Source organism: Lates calcarifer, linkage group LG18 (assembly GCF_001640805.2).
Source record: "Lates calcarifer isolate ASB-BC8 linkage group LG18, TLL_Latcal_v3, whole genome shotgun sequence".
Taxonomy (NCBI): domain Eukaryota; kingdom Metazoa; phylum Chordata; class Actinopteri; family Centropomidae; genus Lates; species Lates calcarifer.
This window is the reverse complement of record NC_066850.1, coordinates 13,030,660-13,049,725: the sequence shown is the minus strand read 5'-3', so window position 1 is coordinate 13,049,725 and position 19,066 is coordinate 13,030,660. Positions and strand designations below refer to the sequence as shown.

The 19,066-nt window shown below is 39.9% G+C and overlaps 1 protein-coding gene across 2 annotated transcripts in view; it reads left to right on the top strand.

Annotated features, from left to right (window-relative positions):
- LOC108895871 (thyrotropin-releasing hormone-degrading ectoenzyme) overlaps positions 1-19,066 on the top strand; it is a 211,152-nt gene that overhangs the window by 39,551 nt on the left and 152,535 nt on the right. For both annotated transcript variants that reach the window (XR_007815013.1, XM_018694825.2), the window contains exon 4: positions 2,074-2,200. Coding sequence is in view for 1 of the 2 variants with exons in the window: in XM_018694825.2 (XP_018550341.1) it covers positions 2,074-2,200 (127 nt within the window). In the remaining variant the exon portion in view is untranslated. The remainder of the gene's footprint in view (positions 1-2,073; positions 2,201-19,066) is intronic.

Sequence of the window (19,066 nt, the reverse complement as noted above, 5' to 3'; positions counted from 1 at the left end):
TATTTTTTATTTTTTTTGCAAGAAAATTGCCTTAGATGAAGCAGATGTCTGTCCGTCCATCAGCCTGAAAGAATCACTTGAGTTTAAAGAATCAGTTGGGAGTCAGTGAAGTGAAACATTTCTGACAGAGCTGCAGAATCACAAGAGACAGGCAGATTGATGCCGCAGTAACAAATACTAAGTTGGTATCAAAGCCAGTTAAAAATATCGATTACAAAGTTTTTGTTTTTACTTTTATTTTCAGCAAGGTTTCTGAGGTTTCACAGTCAGAGCCGAAAATGCTCCCTGAGTGTTTTTCTGCAGGTAAACAGTTAGGATCCCAAAGCAGCAGGTTTTCTGCTTCAGTCTATTCCCTGGAAGCAGAACATGAATTAAATGCTGGCTGCATTTTAAAAACAGGCTTGACCTCTTGACTCCTCTAGTGCCACCACAAGGTTCAACAACAACTCAGCAACTCAACTCAATAACTACTGTGAAATTTGGTTCACATAGTTTTCATGTTCCCCTCAGGATTAAATGTAATAACTCGGCTAATGTATTTTGTGTTTAATGCTAATTAGCAAGTTTTTAGACAGCGAGTCCTGTGGGTTATGGAGTGGATCTGGCTTGTTCATCATCCTACAGATGCTGGATCAGATTGGGATCTGGGAAGTTTGGAGGCCAGCTCGGCACACTTTGTCACCCCACACACTTTGTCATATTCCTCAAGACATCTATGAGCAGTTTTGTGGTGTGGGAGGCCCCTGTTGCCATAGGGAGGTGTGCTTGGTCTACAACAATGATTAGGTGGGTGGTACCAGTAAAAGTAACATCCAGATGAATGAAGGACCCAAGGTTTCCCAGCAGAACATTGTATCATAACGAGAAGATCAATGTTTTTTACTTCACCTGTCGGTGGTTTTAATGCTGTGGCTGTATATTGGTTTTAATGGGAGCTACATAACACTTTGCACATTGGCAGTAAACAGGCTGGTGGAGTGATACGCTGTGAGAGAAAAGAGGGTGAAGTGAGGTTTCTGTTGCTCCTCTGTCTGCCAAGTTTTGTGACAGTCGGTAAACAGGAACCAGTTGCTCTGAGGAAGCTGTTCCTTTGATTACAGCTTCATATTAGCTGCAATGCATCAGAGACTTAACTGAGATTTCCATCTGAGCCAACTAACAGAAACAGTTTTTAAACAACAGATAATTTTTTCAAATTGTAGTCTACTTCCTCCCAGCAGTGATGTCGGTGTAATTAATGGCTGTAGAGCTTCAGGGAACACACACACTGTCATCCTGTTGTTCTCCCAGCGAGGTCAACAGTGAGGTCAGTACCCCTGACCGAGCATGCTGATAGGCATGGGAACAGTCATGTGACCCGGCTGGTATTGATTATAGGTCGGAATGTTTGGCAGATTTTTCCTCACATGATCTAATCACACAGCTGCTCCTCACACTGCAGAGACACAAACTACATTTCAGAGTGTTTGTCCCGCACAATAATGAGAAACACACTTCAGCATCAGAGTTGTGAATATTAGACCTTGACTATGAGAACTAACTAGGAATCCAACTAAAGCAGAACTTTGATTTTTTTTTCCTACAAATGTTTAAGTGGATTGTTTTTCTGCTTGTAGCCGTAAATCCATTTTTCTTCTGTAGATTTGAACAAAAACTTACTCCTGACTGTGTTATTTTGTCTGGAGAGCTGAACATGATCTTGGCCTGATTCAGTTATTCTTTCTCTGCGGGCTTGACCTGCCTAGCACTGGCCTGATTCAGTTTCTCCTTGTCTTTGTGTACATTTGGACGAAAAAAATGCCCTCAAATTTAATTTCTGTCTCTCTTCGGATTTGAATTTAAACTCAACTCGACTGTATTATTTTTCTGTTTACACTTAGCCCTGTTCTGTTTGCCTCCTTTTAGATTTGATCATGAACTCTGCCAAATTCAAATTCCCCCTCTGTAAAAACAAAAAACAAAAAACATGGCATAATTCCATGTTGTTATATTTTTACCTCTCTCTGTATTTATGTTTAATTCCTTTGCTATTAAAATTGCCCTGATTCCATTTCTCTTTCTCTGTATCTTTAGATCCGTCTTTACGCCCGGCCGGACGCCATTTCCAGCGGAGCGGGTGACTATGCTCTTCATATCACCAAGAGACTGCTGGGATTTTACCAGGACTACTTCAAAGTCCAGTACTCGCTGCCCAAGCTAGGTAAGGCTGCTGACGTCTTCCTCTTCCTCTGATGTTATTTGGTCGTGTTGTTGTGGTGAGTTACTTTCGGATTCAGTCAGAGGCAGGAAGAAATGCTCTGTTCCTCTGATGTTTGATTTCCTGTCAGCATTCATTAAGTAAAAACCACACTGTTGACTTTCTATCTCCCTGCTGATCCAAATTAGGAAAGAGAAAACAACTTCCCCCCCATTTCCTGGGCTGCCCATTTTAGGGAAGTCAGCCAACTCTTTGTCCTTTGTACAATTACCTTTGGGTTCATCAATTTGTACTCATATCAGGGAGAGAAAACACTCTGTCCTCCTTTTCTGCTGATGTGTCAGGGGGCTGTAGAGTGTGATTAGGTCTGGGAATTGAACCTGAAGTCAGTTCTTGCATGGCCATTTGTGCTCAGACATTTAACGCTGGAGCATCTGAGAGTTTGAGCTCATTTAGTTAAATGCTTTTTGTACAAAGATGTGTTTATACTTAGCTAAATAAGGTATCAAAGCAAGTGCTGCACTCAGTGCTAACTCTTTTTAGATCCTTGAAGTGGCCTGCTACATAATTGATTAAAGGAAACTGAAGGAAATTCAAGTGTGCTTTTGTCCATTGTAAAAAACAGCTAATTTGGAGCTTTTTAAGTGTATTTGTGTGGCATTGGTGCATTCAGAGGAGTTAAATTGCTTAAGAAAAGCTGAAGTGGTAGTTTCTGGGACAGTTCAAGTGGACCTGATGAATAGTGTTGTTTCAGCTGAAGCACTGAAAGAAGCTGAAGTGCCAATGAGGTGACAGTGGTCCACTTTTTGCATTTTTCTCTCCTAAAATTTAATGTTATGTAGCAGCCATCCATACATTATCTATACTGCTTATCCATAAGGGTCATGGGGGGGGCTAGAACCTACCCCAGCTGACACTTGGTAAGAGGCGTGGTACACGGTGGACAGATCACCAGCTCAGTGCAGGGCCAACACATATAGACAAACAACCATTCACACTCACATTCACACCTACAGGCAATTTAGAGTCATCGGTTCACCTGCATGTCTTTGGACTGTGAGAAGCTGGGGGAACCGGGGCTTGCACCTGGAACCTTCTTGTTGTGAGATGACAGTGCTAATCACTGCGCTAGTGTTTTGTAGCAGTAACCAACAAACTTGAAGCACCTGCTAGAGCTGACAACAGATCTGAAGTTGAGGCACTGAAAGGAGTTAAAGCAGCATACCTGTATTCAACCAGTTAGAGACATTTTTGTGGTCAGTTGTTGAGGGTGTAGTTACCTGTTTTATCTTTCTGGGCTGGAGAATTTAAAACCAAAATGAGCCCTCTCAGTCAAACTGGAGGTCAGTCTCCTGAGTTCTTGAAAACAATTGTATAAAAGTTCCTGCAGCTAAAAAGAGCCTGGCAGCATCCTTATTTTGGGATGGTTGGTGAATCCCTCTGTCCTAGTTCCCATTAGGCTTTATATTATTATTATATAGTAGAACAAAGAGACACAGCGACTGTTTTTAGAGATATTTTCCTTCATACTATGAAACTTCCAGCCTCTCAGCAGCAGCTCTACTTCCTAAAAAATGAACTTACAGCTCAGTGCGAACAGCATTTGGTGTTTACACTCCCTTTTCTCCTGTCCCCAGTTAATGAATCGTGTCAGAGCAATCGAATTTCATCTCCCTGTCCTTCTCCTTCTTCTTGTGTCTTCATAATTGTTTGTGTTTTACACTTCTGTCCTGCCAGAATCAATTAGCCGTGTCACTGCGGTGCATTTTCTTTTTTCCTCTCCACGCCCCAAACAAGCTAATGTGATCACTGAGGGTCCATATTGTATATGTCAGACACTTCCTTCCCCATCCACCTTCATTCATCACATTAGAAATTCACTTTCAGTCAAGGTTTGCTGTTTGTTTCCATCCGCTTTGACATTTACGTCCCCTCCGTGACCTTTACACTGATATTAGCTACATTAACAGGCTGCTCCCTGCCAAGTTAAAAGTGAGGTCACTTCCTGTTGTCCAGACCAGGTTTTATAAAGATGTTAGGTGAAAACCTTTTATCTCCATTGGGTCAAATCTCAGAAACTCAGAGACTCCATAGAACCATGAGGAGAGGATTGCTTCCTGTGTGTGCTGGCTAATTGCTGCTAGCTGCCGAGCTGCTACCTTGTTGGTTTGGAACAGCTGGGCGTGATCATGTATTTCCTTTGTGTCTTGGGTGCATTTACACCTGTGCTTTCATGTGGTCACACACTATGCAACTGCAGTTCCCTCACCCAAAATGCCCTTTAATGCCAGGGGTAAATGGGATAATTGTCTCAGGTGCTTTGTGTTGAGTAATAGTTAAATTTGTTTTCTCCCAGAGAGCTTTGAAAGGGGTTTAGGAGCCTACAGAAGTTAGGAAATAGACCATATAATGTTTTAAATAGTTTGACACTGTGAAAATCTTCTCATACAACAGCAATAATATAATGGAATAAAACTAATTAACTACAAAACAGCAATGCAACTGTTAAATGAACACAGCTTGTAGGAAATGCAGCAGGTACATGTGACAGATAAAGCACAGTTATGAAACATGCTGGCATATACTACACAACAAAACAGCCAATCAGAGGCCTAACAGTCCAGATGTAGAGACTGTTACAGAGGGTTTTAAGCTTTATTTGGTTCTTTTATTAGAGTTGACAGTGGGGAAATAACAGGGAAGTAACAAAGGAAGTAAATACTTTATTTTATGTAGCACCTTTCAAGAGCAGAGGAGATAAAAACAAAAACATGCATCAAAAACAGAATAAATCTAAAAATAAAGAAGGTTGTGAGGTATCTACAGATCTTAAATCATAAAGTTTAGGAGCCACAACCTCAAAAGCTCAGTCTCCTTTAGTTTTAAACCTTCTCCAAGGAACAACCACCAAACCCTGATCAGAAAACTGTAGCGACCTGCTGGTAACACAGGAGTCTGACCTTGTAGAGCTTGGTAGGTTTGAAGAGCTTTGAATTGGATTCTGAATTTGATGGGGAACCAGGGACTAGAATCAGTGTCATATGAAACCTTTAGGAAGACCTGGTCCAGAGTTTAGTAGCAGCATCAACCTGTAAATGATCCAGGGATGTTTTGCTATTATTTCTATTACCTATGTGCACTGCACAATTTTTGGTGGTACAGCATTCATATATTTTGTACATGTTGAATGTGTTTCTTCCTCATTAATATTTGCAATGCTGTTTTTCGTAAGAGTTAGAAATCTACATTGTTTACACATTTGCAGTCGTCTTCTCTGCCTTGCTTAGTGCAAGTTACTGTCACCTGATCAGTGGAATAGTGTAAAACCGTCTGCAGGAATGGAAATTGACACATAAAAACAAAGGAGTCTAACAGCCTGGAGACAGAAAGTTATGGATTAAATGTTCTGAAAACCAGAGTCAGGATGTTTCAGACCCAGGTAGCAGAAATACCTGTGCCCCTCAGTAAACCTGCCACGCCTGGTCATTGGACTCATGCCAGTCTCATTATGGATGACGCACCAGCATCCACCCGAGTGTCTGATTCCAGGTGCCAAAGCTCGGCCATGTGCTGCTAACTGGAACTGACTTTCACTCCAAATCAACTCATGCCCACTTTTCCTACAACACAGCCAAAAGCTGCAACAATATATGGGCCAGAGCCAGGAAATGTCTGTCCTCCAGTGAGCCAACACTCTGCATTTGTTGTAGATACCCTACAGAGATGGATATTTTCAACTCAGGGATGGAAGCTCTGCACTTCAACCAGACTGTGACGCAAATGGCTGGAAGAAGAGCCTCTGTTTTAATGTGAATCATTATCTACGGAAAACTTTTCAAAGTTAAAATCAATCAACTGTAAAATCATTATATTATATAGTAGAAACCAATTACAGTTATAGAAAGTAAAGTACAATCAGGATAAACTCTCCCATTGAAGAAAAGAGAAGAGGAGGAGATTTCAAAGATGATTGAGTGCAGTCAACCATATTCCCTCAGGACCTGGACTGTGAAGACTCTCTCCTTTCTGATCAATAATATTGATCAATAGAGACCTTAAAATGAATTCTATAACATACCAGGTGCTAGGTGTGATATGTTCAACTCTTGGCTTTGTTCTGTAGCCAATGACAGAGGAGACAGTTATATAAATGAAGCCTGTGGAGAAAGTTTGTTTTTAAAAGTCAGACTAGGTATAAAATATTTCTAATGTAATTAAAAAATGATATCTGATGGTATGATGCTGTTAAAGGGTGTAGAGTCGCTATATGAACATGCATGGTGCTTTAAGTACCAGGATGTTAAACTTAAAACAGTCAAAAAGTTGTGTGTGAAACAGTGAACACTTCTCACCCTCAATGGTCGCCATCTTTACTGCAAAGTGGAAGGGGTGGGACCAGTAATGTTTTTCAAACTTGTGAAAATGGTGGCTGAGAAAGGAGGATGTCATTTACATGTCGTGTGAAATGGGGGCTTGCACAAGAAAGTAATACATTTATTTATAAGTTAGTGAATATTTTGGTGAACAACAATTGTGGCGACATGTTGCAATCATCATTTCCAGTAAGTGCATAGCAGCCATGTTTGATATGCGACAGCACTATCGTGTAGTGTACTACATGTGTACTAGAGTATGAGCTGTAGTATCTGATTTGAGACACAGCTCCTGTTTCCTCAGTGAGGTCAAAGGTGAGGATAAAGCTGCTGTCTGAGTTCAGGTATTTTAGATGATGGATGGTGTAAGGACTGACGTTAAGCTGCCAGCTTATTAGTGAATCTTGTGGAAAGTGGTTCAGGATCCAGTGTTCCCTGAGTAAACCTATGATTTACAGGAGGGACTACATCTCCCATCATGCCTTGGTGTTTCTTGGACACCCACCAGGAGTTGAGTAGAGAGTTGACGGAAAAAAAGACGTTTAGGTTGTTGAGCGTGGTCCTGAACTAGACTCTTAGATGAAGAGGGTTATTTTGTTATTTTGGCAAACAGAACTCCCCAGATCCCCACATGTCCTCTCAGATCAGTGTTTTTGAAGTTTTTAAAACACAAATTAACTCAAAACTCGAGTGTGAACCGTGGTCAACACACAGATGCAAAGAGAGCAAACTCTTTCTGTGTGGATTCTTCTTTGATTTGATTTTCTGTTTTAAATCTAGTCGGATATTTCCTGTCTTTCTTCCAACTGTGTGTGTGCATGTGAATTAAGTCCTCCATTATGTGCTTTGTGTGTGTTCGTCTTCATCCGTCCACATAATCGTGGATTCTCTGGGAGTGTGTGCATGCACTCACACTGATGTTGACATCAGTCTTTACCACAGCTTGCCTCTTACCCTACCCATCTGCTGCCAACTCTCACTCTCTATATGTGTGTGTGCGTGCTGTTGTGTGTGAATGTGTGAGTGTGTGTGTGGTCCCAGAGCCCCAGGGCTCCATCTGTTGTCATGCAGGGCATTGAGCTCCCCTGAGAGAGCGAGAGAGAAATGATGAGCTGAGATACAAATTTAAAGGGACAGAGGGAAAACTGCTCTGTACAGACAGATGAGGATACAGTTCATAACAATAAAGAAAAATAGAATCATTGAGGCTTTTGTTTGGGTAGAGATGAGCCCAAGGATGTCCATCTGTGTGTCCAGCTCTTCTCATGTGGACATTCATGGTCCTCAGATCATGAACCTTTTACCTATTTAACCTTATCAGCTTCAGAATCACTGTGATGGTTCACTGACTTGTAACAGGGAGAACGGAGCCTCTGTCATTCCCACTCTGCTCCCTGAATACCTGTTGTTGTTCTGTGTAACTGTGGTGAGCAGGTACGATCTCCCTCTAACTGAGTGACAGTCAGCAGCTTAAACTGCTGGAATCAGGTCCAGAAAGTTCAAGAGTAATGCTGAACTGTAGATCAGTTAAAAAGACTCTGAAGTCATTAAAAACCAGCGTTCATCTCTGATATCCAGCCAGGAAACTTTGAAAATATCAAGAATTATAAACAGAGTTTGGAATGTTTGTTACAGTAACAGCACTTCCTACTCCAGAAGAAGAAAGGGATCATGGGTAATGTACACAGTTCAGCTGTGTTTCAGTTCAGTGACCATTGAAATTGCAGTTATAACTGTCTCCCTGTTCTCCCTGTGGTCTGGTTCTAACTGCCAGAGGGTGTTGCCAAGATGGCTGCCAAGTAGCATGTTTTGGCTATAAGGACTTTGGTTGAACTCGTAGCCACTGGGCCAAATGCTGAGAATTGGAATCCTGGTATTTCCCAGAAGTTACCGCAACAATTTAAATACCAGCTGGAGCCAGTGATTTTATCATTTGTGTGGTTTTATTCTGAAATGTAACAGCTGCAATTTTTTCCAGTTAATTTTCACGCCTAAGTGCCAGTTAAGTTCAATTTTCTTACACATAACACACTGTATTTTCCATATTTGTCAAGAAAACACAAACAAAAGGGAGCAGATTCAAACTAATGTGGACGTGCAGAGAGACAAAACAAACAAATTAAACTGTAAACAGCTTAGACAACAGACTAAATATGATGCATAAAAAAGAAGCATGACTGAGTGAAAATACTTAAGTACAATCCCTTGCTACATTACCGACTGGCAGATTATAATAGATACAGTATTACTCATTATGCAAATTGTACATCGTTACTAAGAAAAAGTATTTAGATCAAAAACTACCAAATCTTTGAATGTGGCACAGTCTGTGTCTCAGTCTGACCTGCAGGCCTCCATCCTTCAACCTGAGTGCAGAGTGACATTCAACACGTGGACACTGAGTGCAGACGACTGCTATGACATTACAACAAAATGTCTCAGAATGATTCTGCCCCTTCCTCAGACGACAGAAACAACACCAAGAAATGACTGCAAGCAACAACTGTTTCTTCTCCTCCACTACACACTGTCTGACTCAGGCCACTGGTAACATAAAGAAGATAAGTTGAACAGCAGGATCAGAAGAGTTTGTAGCTAAAAACAACAGTACAGTAAATTAGAGGTCAGTATATCAGTGGTGAAAGAAGGTATTTATAATATATCACTACAAGACTCCATTGACAAAAACAATCATTTTACCTCACAGAATACACAAGTTTCTAATCCACTGCTGCCAAGATCTGTTTGTTAGTTTGTGTTATTTTGTGATATTTTTACTCATGTAAAGATCTGAATACTTCCTCCACCACTGAAAGTCATACAATAACACAAACTAAAAGATGGAGGCAGTGGTAGATTAGAAACTTGTGTATTCTGCTCTGTAAAATTCCTGTTCGTCAGTGGAGTCTGGTAGTGATATACAGTGATGTTTCTGGTTAAACAAAAAGGATCCTGCTCTTTAATAAAAAGGTCTATCTCTGTAGGAATCCTATCCATAATGCTGTCAGACACTTAGAATAACAACCTGAACCTGTCAGTTGCACTTTAGTGGATGTACCTTGATGTGGACAATTGCAGTTCTTGATCAATACTATCAATTGTTAACACCCAAAAACATGGGTTCAAAAGTACTAAGGAATGACTCACACTAAATCCCAAGAAGGTGTCAATTATAAGTTATATCTTAACTGGTATGTTGCATCCAGTGTTTCTAAGTTATACTGTAACTCCCACACTGCAGACCCTGGGAAACTATAATCCAGCAAAAATTACAACAAAATATCTCCTTCCCTGTTCCTCCCAAATGTACAGAACTACACATGGAAAACTCAGAATAAAAAAATAATAATTCTGAAGAACTACCAATTGGTGCCCCTCGAACTGATTACGTCAAGTCTCAAAGGAGATGAGTTCAAGTTGAACCCAAGTCTAAAATCTGCAGCTCAGTAAATGACAGATCCAGTGGAGCATCCCTCTGTCTTTCCTCCCTCCACTTCTTCCCATCTTTTACCTTGCAAACGAAACCCAGAGATACTCGAGCTGCTGCACTTTCTGCAGAAACTCAGTCCCAGCCTGGGAGTTGTGTTTTGTTTTTTTTTTTTCTTCCTTCCTTTCTTTCTTTTTCAATCCTGGGGTGGAGATAACTAAAGAAGTGATAACGGGCCTCTCCGGGCTTCCGTAGGAATTCATTTGACTGTTCCAGTGGAGCAGAAATCTTGCGGCAGCAGAGTGAGCAGGGGGCTCAGGTGATCCTACTGTCAGGAGAATTACACTGAATATCTGAGTGTGTATGAACGTGTGTGTGAACACGCCAAGTGGACTAATGTGTTCTGTTGAGTTCTGGCTCCATCTGGGATCCACAGAGACGCACAGACAGCACCGCCTGAGGTCCGACACACAAACTGAAACACACACACACACAAACACACCTACGTCCCTTCACTTGTATATCTTTTAATCTTTTCGTCTTTTTCCTTTATTTTCTTCTTCTTCTTCTGTCTCTTGCCCTTTCTTTCATGCCATCGCCTCGGGGTGACACACAACAACAGATGGACTAAACTGAAACACACACTCACTCACGCACACACATACACACGCACACATCAAAACACACATACATACAGAGCTGCGGGCCAGTCAGCTGTCGGCCTGCTGCTGCTTCAGTGAATCTGAGAGCTGAAGTCTCTTCCAGTCAGTCGGTATGTCCGGCTCACTCCGTGCTGTTTGAAAGAATTTCGCATTAATATTCAGTTCAAGTCAGGAAGACAATCTTTTCAGACTGCAGCAACTTCACAAAGTTTCTTCACAGAGCAAAAGAGGCAGCAATAATACAAGAAACTGAACCTCTTTTACCCTCCTGAACAAACTTAAGTTTCAATCCTAGCAAATGTCCAAAGATATCAAATATATCAATTTTAGAAAACTGTGTAGACATCCAGAATATCTCTGTTTGATGAAATGGTGCAGCTGTAAAAAAAGAAAAAATGCATGACAGTTTAGATTTGAATGTTTCATTTAGTGTAAGAATCAAATTAAATGTTGGAACAAGCTGCTACACAAAATGTATGAAGTATAACCTGGGGAAATAACACAACAGTGTGTAATTTAACAAGCAAAATAAAGAGATTTTCTTTTTCTAGACTCACTCAGTAAATGTAATGACAGATTTACAAAACCCCTCAGACAAATACTTCAACATTGATTTATTTCCAGTGGAAGAAAGAAACTGAGTACATTTACTCAGTCACAGTTTTGGGCTACTTGTACTTTACTCGAGTATTCCCATTTTATGCTACTTAATACTTCTACCCCACTACATCTCAGAGGGAAGAATTGTACTTTCTGCTCCACTACAGCTTTAGCTACTAGTTACTCATAATATGTAGATTTTACCCAATGGATAATATAACAAACTTTTAAAATACAGCACATTATTATCTATCTATCTAATACAACTTCAGCAAACCCCACCTTCATAAAGGTTATGATGTCAAGATTTTCGTGAAACAGTTTTAGAGAGGTCACTTCACTTGGAGGTTTGGTCTAAACTGTCTAGTCTGTTAATGCCCTCTACAGCCATATATGTTCATCATATCCCATAATATAAAAGTGGAGAGAACAAGTAACATTCAAATGATTTATCTACTGAAGCCTTGCCAGTAGTGCAGCTAAACATCTTTTTCCAGATGGTGGATCTAAAAGTGCAAAGCTTTTTATTGTTTTTATTGTCTTGTTCTTGGCAAAAGGGATGGACGTTGTTTTAAGAAGACATTTACAAGGAATGTCAGTGTTGATGAGGTTGATAAAATGGTCATTAAATCAAAGACATGACTTTCAAAACACTATAAAATCAAATTAGTCTGCTGAGTGTTTAAATTGTCACGATTAAAAGTAGCTGGATTAGCTGTTAGCACGCCCTTTTTGCAGTGCACCCATGGAAGTATAGAGAGATCACTGGATTACTGTGATACTGAAGTAAACTTAAAAACATGATGACCCTCAGGCAACTTCTGGAGTTATACAGAGCATCTTTCTGTCTGTGATTTCTAAATGGATTTATGGATATTATAGTGATGGACATCAGAGATAATAATGTCGTCACACTGAGGACTGAGGCACACTGAATCTGAAAACACGTCTTTCACGTCTTTGTTCTCAGAATTGACCCTGAGAAGGAATACTGACACAAACTAGAATTATCTCAGTCCTTTAGTTAAATTTGTCTCGTTTTAAGAGATTAATTTTCATTGTATAGAAGTGCTGTATGTCTTGTTAAAGAGGAGACTTATTGGAGTTTTCATGACAAATGGACAAAAGAGATGACATCTACTTTAGTGTGAATGAGTTTGCTATCAGATCAGGCTGCTCTTAGTGTTTTTCCGTCCTTTAAAGATGTTCAGGGTACTTCCACTCTGCGGGCTGTTTCTGTGCTACTGGCACAAAGCAGAAAATGAATGAAGATGTTATCTACTGTTATCTACTTCCAAAGTCTTTTAGCAACAATTTCTTTCCATGACCCTGCCACTGAAAGGTAATTTGGAGGTTGGTCTGTGGTTCAGAGGACAGGATGGATGAACGCCGGGTCTCTTTAGGACACAGTCTCTGTTTCAAAGCAGTTTGGGAAACAGCCAGAGGTGAGGAATTTATTTCCAGCAGTGAGCAAAGCAGAGCCAAAACCATCCGAGACCTCTGAGAGGAGTTTAAAGGGATTATTTCCAAAGAGCTGGAGGACGACAGTCACTGATGAGACTGAGAGTCTCAGATCCTGAGGAGATACTGAGGTGAATTGATTTCACAGAGGAGAGCAGAAAGCCTCTTCAGCTGAGGAGACAACATCAGGTTCAGGGTTAACAAGCTCATCGCTGCTTTGCAACAAAAACAAAGAACTGCATTGAATTGTTTGTGGATGGGCTTAAATTGCTTTTTCATGACTAGCTTTGGGGCCTCAGGATGGATGTGTTGTTTCAAGGCCACACAAACACTGGCATCCTCCCTGTGGAGACAAACATGGCAGGCATTAGGACCCAGCAGCCACTAATTCTCTCCTCTGCTTGACAAACATATCCACCAATGACACATGGAGAGGGGCAAGCCTTATGGTTTTTACGTGCCCTCAGTGAGTAATGTACGATCTCAGGAAACTATAGATCAGAAAGACTAGGGTGTACGGAGTCTGGAAATATTTGAACCACATTTCTACAGTATATTATTAGCGAGATATAAAAAGAAACATCACGAAAACTTTGGTTTGACTCATAGACGTGTAGCGAGGGCACCAAGAGTTAAATGATGGCTGCACACAGACCAATCTATCACACTTACTTCTAACCCATCTTTGCATATTGTAATAGTAATCAAAGTAACATTTGGGCATCACAATGAGGCTGTTCTGTAATGGGAGATTATATTTGGCACAATTTTAATATCATGCATCATGTAGATTGCAAGATTTTGCCAGTTAATTCTACATGTACATGATATTTAATCCATTGCAAGTCTTTATTGCAACTACTTACATCAAAGAAATCTTCATTACCAAATAAAGAAAAAGAGAATGTGTAGTTAATCGATACTTGTGGCTAGTAAAAGACTTTGTGGGGCACATAACTGGAATTAGGGACTCCCCGTGTAGGAATAAAAGTTCTGTGTAACATTCCCCAAAAGTTCTCAAAAGGTGTCAAATGTCCTTAAACTTTACAGGACATTAGGGACATTCATAAAATGGTAGAATTCAAAGTACCCTATATGAGTTTTGGGGATCTATTTTACATTTACGTTACAAACAGAACATTTGGGACGTAAAGACAACACTCCCGTATTTTCCCCTGTTGGTCATATGAGAATGTTTCATTACAAAGCAATGTCCTTTACACCCACGAGGATGTTCTCAGAACAGAATATAACAGTATATCAATATATTACCTGCAGTAAGCATCATTTTAGAGTCAAAAACATCTACAGCTGCTCTCAACTGGGCTACATTTAGCAATCAGTCTCATCAATCAATTAATCATCAATTTCATGATTTCAGTGTTGTTTTAACAATGTGTAAATGACCGTAATTCAATGTGAAGCATTGAATCTAAACATTGAAACATAGACTTATCTTTCAGACAATTTTAAGAGATTGTCATCCAAAGAAAAATGACAACAGTTTGAGCAAATGCCCTGAAAGGACATTTGTCCATGTTCAGGTGACAAATGATGGGGGAGGAGGAGGAGAAGGAGTATAGGTACAGAACGGAACAGTCTCTTCCTTGGCAGAAGAAATCTGTTTGAAGTCTGTTTGTTGGTTTGTTTGTCTCTTTAACACACAAACTAAAAAACCTCAAGACTTGCGTGATCTCGACTTGTTGTGTATGCAGCCATTAGTGTCACTTCAACATGAGAACAGAGCTCATTATACAACGCACACACTCACGGACACACACTTGGAGTGTCTTTAAAAGCACCAATTAGAGACATTTAATCACTGCACTGTCTGGGTGAGTTACACTCAGTTTCATAGACAGAGCAGGAGAGAGAGAAGGAGTCAGAGTTAATGTGACTTGTCCTTGGCTTGTTAACGAACCACAGAGAGCTGTAGCCTCAGTTTATGAACAGCAGTAGGTTTATTTAAAAGTATTGATGGATTTAAATGCATTCATTTTCAAAATTTGAGTGCAGCAGTTTGAACACTTGCAGTCATTTAAAATACGATAACATGGTATTAAAGGAACACTCCAAAGTAGGATTTTACCAGCTTGTTTCCTGCCTCCATTCTTATGCTAAGCTAAACTAAGTTGGTGTACATTTGTACTCTGGTGATCTGTTCACTAAAAGATAGAAAAGTGTAAAAAAAACTTTGACTTCTCACCCAAATTTAGCTTCCTTTTAAAACCCTCAAGTCAACAAATCAGTGTTTTTTTCTTTCAGTTATATCTAATAATTTAATTGATGACTAATTGTTTTTAATGTGTTTTATCCCTCATACATCATATATAAAACTGGACATATTTAATATTTGTGTTATATAACTATAATGTTGGTACCCTTACCCTTAAAGCTGAAATGACTAGATACTTAATCAGTTAGTTTAGATTGATTATTTATCAGCAGCAGATTAATTTGAGTCTAAGATAAAAAGCCAAAGATTCACTGCCTCCAGCTCCATTGATTGGAAATGTAATATATTTGAGATTGGCACAAAGCAGCTTTCCAATAATGAAGAGTTTGTGTTAAAAACAGACTCTCTGCAGAGGACTGGTTCAACTTGGAGACCGCCATTTTTAGGGAAGTGGAGAAACGTTTTTACATCAAGATGGAGGACATGCACAGAAAGAATAGAGCCAAAGATTGATCATCTTAAATCCTTATATATTTTGAACATATTTCTCTTTTGATTTGTTTATGAAAAGGTTTAAACCACCACTCTGCAACCGGTTTATTCTGAAACTGAACATGATATGAATGTTAGGCTCCATGTAAACGTCCCTAGTGAGTGGGTGGTGGATGCTTGAAATTTTCCAAGAGAATTAGTGAGGTGGTAAAAATGTGTAGAGGAAAATCCATCCAATATAAAAGTAAGTGTCAGCCATTAATGATGCATGATAGGCTGAGACAACCTAAAACCTCTAATATATCTCTGTTTAAGCTTTAATATCGTCTTAACGCAACAATAATTTGTAAAATTACCACTCTTAGAGGAAGTGAAATTAACTGTTGAACTTGTCTGAAATGTTTCTAGAAAGAATTTGTGGCTTTTCCAGTTCACTTCAACACAGGCAGGTTTTCCTAGAGACTGCAGTGAACCTCCCGCTCTCTCTCTGTGTAACTGAGTGTAACTTGTCCGGACAGCCAGTGCAGTGATTAAATGTCTCTAATTGGTGCTTTTAAAGACACAGAGAAGACAGGGTGTGAAGCTGAAACAGCTATTTTAGTGTCACATCAAGACAAAGAGGGAGCTCCTTATGTAACACACACACACACACACACACACACAGTGCACAACCTGTGTGTGTGTGTGTGTGTGTGTGTGTGTGTGTGTGTGTGTGTGTGTGTAGATGTGTGTGTTAGTCTCCTGCAGTAAAAGTCAAAGACAACCAGCTGAACCAATGACAGAAAAAAATGAGGCAAAGAAAGGAACTGATAACCAGGAGAGATGGAGATAGTAACAGGTCAAAACTGTAGATATACAGTAAGTAACACAGACACCAGTTCACCTGAGGCAACGCCGATTGATTTTAGGTATTGATCGATGGTCAGAGTGGATCCTTCTGTCTCTGCAGTAATGAGGCTTCATGGGGTTTAAAACTAAACTTTTAAAACACTGGTGGACTGATCCGGTTCAGCTGTGTGAAGTGTGTTGGTTTCAAAACCTTGACCAACGCCAGCGAGCCGCGAGGAATCTTTGGATTTAACAGAGCAAGGCTGAGAAACACATATAAACTTCACTCACAGAATAATTGGTATTTTTCATAGGCAGAGTTTGGGTTTATTCAAGGACTGCTTCAAGAGAAACACCTTAGACATTGACCTCACATATTTATTTAAATTAACTACAGTCAAACTATAGACGTTTATAGAACTATTGCTCTTAATATTATAGTTTTTACTGTCATCGCACAAACTTGCTAAACAACAAAGTCTAACACTCTGTCTCAATACTTGTGCATTTAACGGAAATGAAAATTGAAGCATTTTATCACAGTTGTTGCATCACCCACTAAATATCTGCCTGCTTGTTTGCTCATTTGCTCAACATGGAAAGACTGCTAGATTAGTGCACTGATGGCCCCAATTGGACAACAGAATTAGCTTGTTAAGTCTGATGTCACAACAGAAGAAAATATTTTTTAGCTGTTTTAGAGAGGTGTTGATTTGATCATTTTGGAGCATGAAGTTTGTGATGCTGTTAAATTACGGTGTTTCTAATATTATGTCCAACCAGGCTTATGCTTTAATTGATGGCTTATAGTCTGTAGTTTGCCATTATTTTAGAAATTGTTCTGCATCACAATAAAGTTTTTGTCTTCTGAGTCATGGTGTGTTGATACAACATCCGATCCCCGTGTGCTCATCTCACTGGTCCTCGTACACGACATGCTCCTTCCTGGTTGGGTGAAGGGAGTGTCACATTGAACCCATACTGAACCCAGTCATATCCAGTGTAGCTGAACTGGCAGCAGAATTGCAACTCTGCAGGCCCTCAGATCAGTTACTATGACAACCAAAGTAATACCTGTAGGCAGGGGTGTGTTTGTGTGTGTGTGTGTGTGTGTGTGTGTGTGTGTGTGTGTGGTTGGTTGGTTCGTTGCCAGCTTGTTGACTCAAACTCTCCCTGGCATCAGAACCAAGGTCACCAAACACACACACACTTTTACCACCATCTTGCTTCTCTCTGTTGTGTTTCACCTCCATCATTTTCTAGAACACACCCCCTCTCTGTCTGTATATAGAACAGAACTACACACACACATAGACACACACACTGAATCCAGAGTAGGGTTCGCTGGCCTCTCACCGACTCAGTGACCCAACATCTGTTGCCATGGTAACGTCCCCCCTCTGCATCCATCTGCTTCCCCTTTCTCTCTGTGAAATTCAAATTTTTCTTTATTGGCAGACGGAGGAAAAACCGACTGTGTGTCGTTTCCACAACAGCATAGTTACAGTTACAGCAGACAGACTTTCACAATAAAAGCCCCTCCACCTTTCTCTGCGTGTGTGTGAGTGTAAAATTATTATTAATCACATTAGAAAGATGTTCAGAGTATTCAGACTTTCTAACAAGATAATGATCATAAGATCATTCTCAGATTGTTATTAGTGTCTGACAACATTACGGACAGGATTCCTACAGAGACCTTTTTATTTAAGAGTAAGATCCTTTTTGTTCATCCAGAAAAATCACTATATATCACTACCAGACTCCATGGATAAAAACAGGATTTTTACTGAGCACAAGATTCTGTGCACAAGTTTCTAATCTACCACTGCCTCCATCTGTTTGTTTGTGTTATTGTATGACTTTCAGTGGTGGAAGAAGTGTCCAGATCCTTTACTTAAGTAAAAGTATCACACAATAACACAAACCAACAAACAGATTTAGGCAGCAGTAGATTACCAGCTCCCATGTTCTGCAAGGTAAAATTGCTGTTTTTGTCAATGGAGTCTGGTAGAGATATAATATAAATCCCTGAGTACGTATTTCACCACTGATGAAATGATCTTTAGTCTATTGTGCTATTGTTTTTACATAGTGCCAATCCTACAAACTCAATTGATCCTGCTGTTCAGCATTATCTTCTTGATGTTACCAGTGGCCTGAGTCAGACAGTGTGGAGTAGCAGCATCATCACTATATATCACTACCAGATTCCATTGACAAAAAAAGGAATTTTACAGAGCAGAACACAGGAGCTGCTGGAATACCACTGCCTCCATCTGTCACTTTGTGTTATAATGTGGTACTTTTACTTACATAAGGCATCTAATCACTGAAAGTCACACAATAACACAAATAAAATAAATATAATCATATATAAACAAAGAGATTCAGTCAAAGTCTCCTGACAGCTGAATAAACACAGGTGAAGGGTTGGTAAGTTTGAAGTAAAGTGCTGTGCAGTGTGAAGTCGTTTGGCAGAAATTCACATGCGGATTTGTTTATTGAAAGTCTGAGCCTTTTGATTGCAGCTGGAATAACAGAGTCTGGCAGGAACTGAGAAAAACAACAACCTTAAGTGTGATGACGGTGCATTTACACTTAATCCAAGGGTTTTAACACTGGAAGAGGCTAAGAACTTTATCTGCTTGTACAGGAGCAACTTCATATACACTAAAGGAAATTATAAACAGACAGATCTTTCTCAGGTTCATTATTTGACCATATGTGGTGTGAATATTAGCACAGTAGGAGTGTTAAAGATTGTATGATATTAAGGCTGATTTACACTCTGATACTGACTTATATCAGTTCCCTGGGAGCTGACTCTGATTCAGTGTTGTTATGAAC